Source organism: Limulus polyphemus, unplaced genomic scaffold (assembly GCF_000517525.1).
Source record: "Limulus polyphemus unplaced genomic scaffold, Limulus_polyphemus-2.1.2 Scaffold5025, whole genome shotgun sequence".
Lineage (NCBI taxonomy): Eukaryota > Metazoa > Arthropoda > Merostomata > Xiphosura > Limulidae > Limulus > Limulus polyphemus.
The window spans coordinates 75,512-79,136 of record NW_013670635.1 but is presented as its reverse complement, the minus strand read 5'-3'; the positions used below and the strand labels follow the sequence as shown (position 1 = coordinate 79,136).

The window sequence follows — 3,625 nt, the reverse complement described above, 5'->3', positions numbered from 1 at the left end:
AATTATAATTATAAGATGGTTTTTCTATCAGAACTGGTGGCTTTATCCATTATAATTATAAGATGGTTTTTCTATCAGAACTGGTGACATTATCCATTATAATTATAAGATGGTTATTCTATCAGAACTGGTGACTTTATCCATTATAATTATAAGATGGTTATTCTATCAGAACTGGTGACTTTATCCATTGTAATTAGCTGCATCTCGTGCTGTATCATTTAATGCTCCAACAGTTCGATCAAATGCTTTCTGCATCTCCTCCATGTGACGTCGATAACGTTGACTGAGTTCTTCCAGGTAACGACTACTTAAAGACATGTTTAATTCCAAAGCTTTAATACGGTTACTTAGTCTCATGAAGACTGATTCCTTCTGTCCAGCTTGTGTTGGAACACCTACTAACATGACAGGATCATATTTATGACCATTACCATTCAGTCTACTTTCATGGAGGTGTGTGTCAGGAATTTTTTTTTCTCCAACAACAACTCCTTCTTTGTTAAGATCCTTGTCCTGGTCTGAAAGAGCATCTTCGTTTCTAGCAGAATGGGTATCATTAGCTGAGGCTTGCTCTAATGAAGGTGTTTCCTTCTCTTCCATCTTTCTATCACTGGTTGGAGAGAGAATTTCTTCAGTAAGATTCACAGTGTTAAAACCTACTGTACTCTTCTCCATTTCGTCATTGTAAGATGTTCTATTACCTTCTGAATCTCTATCAGGCACGTTCACTTCTCCACAACTTTCTTCACTATCTGTTTTCTCAGTTAATCTCTCACTTTCTGGAATAGTCTTGGTTGGCTGGATGTTTTCCTGAATATTGGTAACATCTTCATATTTTAAGATATGACTTACAATAGGAGATTCCACAGGTTGTGGAACTTTACTTGCATGGTGTGTTGGAAGTTCCTGAAGGATACTTTCTGCCACACCAAAAGAATCTGATGTTGAGGCCAGTTCAGAAGGGAACAACATGACAGTAGTAGATGTGGTTGTAGCAGAGGCTCCTTCCATCATGCTAGTGAATTCGTCCTCACATTTATCTTTAGCTTCAAGGAACTGCCCTAAATGGACACTGTATAGCCTACACAACTGATCCAGTGCCTTAGAACCTAACATAATTTGAAGAAACCGACAGGTTTGACTGGATACATCTGAAGTGAATTTCAAGTGGATGTCACACAGACCACAAATGAACAGGTGTGGAATTAAACCATTAGTTTCTTTCTCATACTCTGCACTCAGGTTAACATTTTTAGTGCTGTGATTTGAGAAGTCCACCACTGGCTTATCTTCAATGTCAGGTCTACAGGAAAGATGCAGGAATAAAAATAAGATAACTGATCTAGAATACTTGAGAATGTTAGAGACTCAAACAATCTAGGTAATGCTTTATTTGGTGCTATTTAAAAAACTTTTTTAAAACACAGATAACCAATGTAATTGTACAAAATTTAATAGTGTAAAAGAAGAAAAAAAGATTATCTAATCTCACTACTACATATTAATTATTTGACAATTAAATAGCTAATTTTAAACACATTTTTAATAAGAAATCGTTTTACCACCTAAAAGCTTCTGTAGGGGATTCAGTGGCCATCTTTTCATCTTCATGTTCTTCTAGAAGAAATAAACCAGTCCTGTTACTATATCAAGAAAAGCTCGTGTCAAGTACATAAATAATGTAAAAAACGATATCAACTCAGATTAGGCAAATTCATATTTCACATTACTTAAATTCTGGAAAAACATGTAAAAACCACCCTATAATAGGGTAGGTAGTAGAGTGATGTCAACTTTGATGATGATAATTATAATAAATTGGTCACTGAACAAAACCACAAACACTTTGGAAAAGTAATAAGAAGCAAATTATTAATTTGCTCTTAAGCAAACTAAGCAAAACAAGGTGTTCATTAATAGTTGAACTACTAATTCTGTAAAAAAGGAGGCTGTGTCAAAATAGATACAAAATATCAAGTAATGGAAATAATCACGGAAATGCACAAATGATAGACATACAGTATTTTCTGTTCATTTTAAACAGAACACTACCCTAGATTTTATGATACCATACAATTGTGGAATATTTTTCCTTATGGCTTATATTACACCCCACAATTTAGCCAAATTGTTGGTCACTTTCTGACATTCAGCCTTTCCATCCTTAAGAATGTTCATGTTCTGCAGGTCAAGCTATGGTTGTGAATGTTTCACTGACCACACTTGCTGTATACCTAGGTAAGTCTGAGGGCTTATAGTGACAAGAAGAAGGTTTGATAATCAGGGTGATCTGACACAGTACTTATGTATTTATAATTACAAACAACCATCAGCCTGAGACATCTCTGACACAATATCACTGTGTTTATAATTATAACCATTGGTCTGAGGCACCTCTAACACAGTACTGACGTGTTTATAGTTACAAACAGCCATCAGCCTGAGACATCTCTGACACAATATTACTGTGTTTATAATTACAACCATTGGTCTGAAACTCATTCTGGGACTTTCACCTGTCTATAAATGGCATCCCTTTCAGACATTAAGGTTACTACAGCTTCTGTCAAGTTGGTGACTTGAGCTTGAAGTTGTCCAATAGTTTCTTGTTGACGAAGATCCTGCAGAAAACAATGCTGGTGAATGAAATGTTATATATTAATAAACAATTAAAAAAAATTATAAACCTCTCACAACTGAAAGCAATGGTGGTTTCAAGTTTGGTTTGTTACACAACAGTCTGTTTAACAGTAGAGAGAAGAAGGGAATCGTAGTGAATGTACAAAATCTACAGTGTTGGATCAGTACAAGTATGAAGCTGGATCTTAGCCAATGGCATACATGATCTACACAAAATTTATGGTACCTTTATTCCAGACAAGTTCAGATAGATTTTGATCCATCAGGCAAACAACACAATAAGCAGAGTCTGTTGTTAAGCACAAAGATACACAATGTGTTATCTGTGTTGTTGGGTGCCTCAGGATGATGGTTGTTTGTAATCATAAACACAGTACTGTGTCAGAAATGCTTCAAGCTGATGGTTGTTTGTAATTATAAACACATAACTAATGTGTCAAAGAGTTTTACTCATAATAGAAATTTTATCTTAAACTTTGTCTGATTTTAAGTATAAAAACAAAAAGATGTGTTGTTGTTAAAGTTTTATTTATGTTATGTATTTTTCCAGCTTTATTTATGTTATGTATTTTACCAGCTTTATTTATGTTATGTATTTACCAGTTTATTTATGTTATGTATTTACCAGCTTTATTTATGTTATGTATTTCACTAGCTTTATTTGTTACGTATTTACCAGCTTTATTTGTTATGTATTTCACTACTTTTATTTATGTTATGTATTTACCAGCTTTGTTTATGTTATGTATTTTACCAGCTTTATTTATGTTATGTATTTCACTAGCTTTATTTGTTACGTATTTACCAGCTTTATTTGTTATGTATTTCACTACTTTTATTTATGTTATGTATTTACCAGCTTTGTTTATGTTATGTATTTTACCAGTTTATTTATGTTATGTATTTACCAGCTTTATTTATGTTATGTATTTACCAGCTTTATTTATGTTACGTATTTACCAGCTTTGTTTATGTTATGTAT

The 3,625-nt window shown here is 33.4% G+C and overlaps 1 protein-coding gene across 4 annotated transcripts in view; it reads right to left on the bottom strand.

The window, feature by feature from the left end:
• Positions 1 to 159: 159 nt before the first annotated feature.
• LOC106472022 (SUN domain-containing ossification factor-like) overlaps positions 160 to 3,625 on the bottom strand; it is a 16,742-nt gene continuing 13,276 nt past the window's right edge. For 3 of the 4 annotated variants that reach the window (XM_022400622.1, XM_022400623.1, XM_022400624.1), the window contains 2 exons: positions 1,569 to 1,620; positions 160 to 1,306 (listed from right to left, as the gene is read on the bottom strand). In XM_022400622.1, coding sequence (XP_022256330.1) covers positions 184 to 1,306; positions 1,569 to 1,620 — 1,175 coding nt within the window. In that variant the 3' untranslated portion in view covers positions 160 to 183. The remainder of the gene's footprint in view (positions 1,307 to 1,568; positions 1,621 to 3,625) is intronic. The other variant, XM_022400625.1, reaches the window with a different exon arrangement.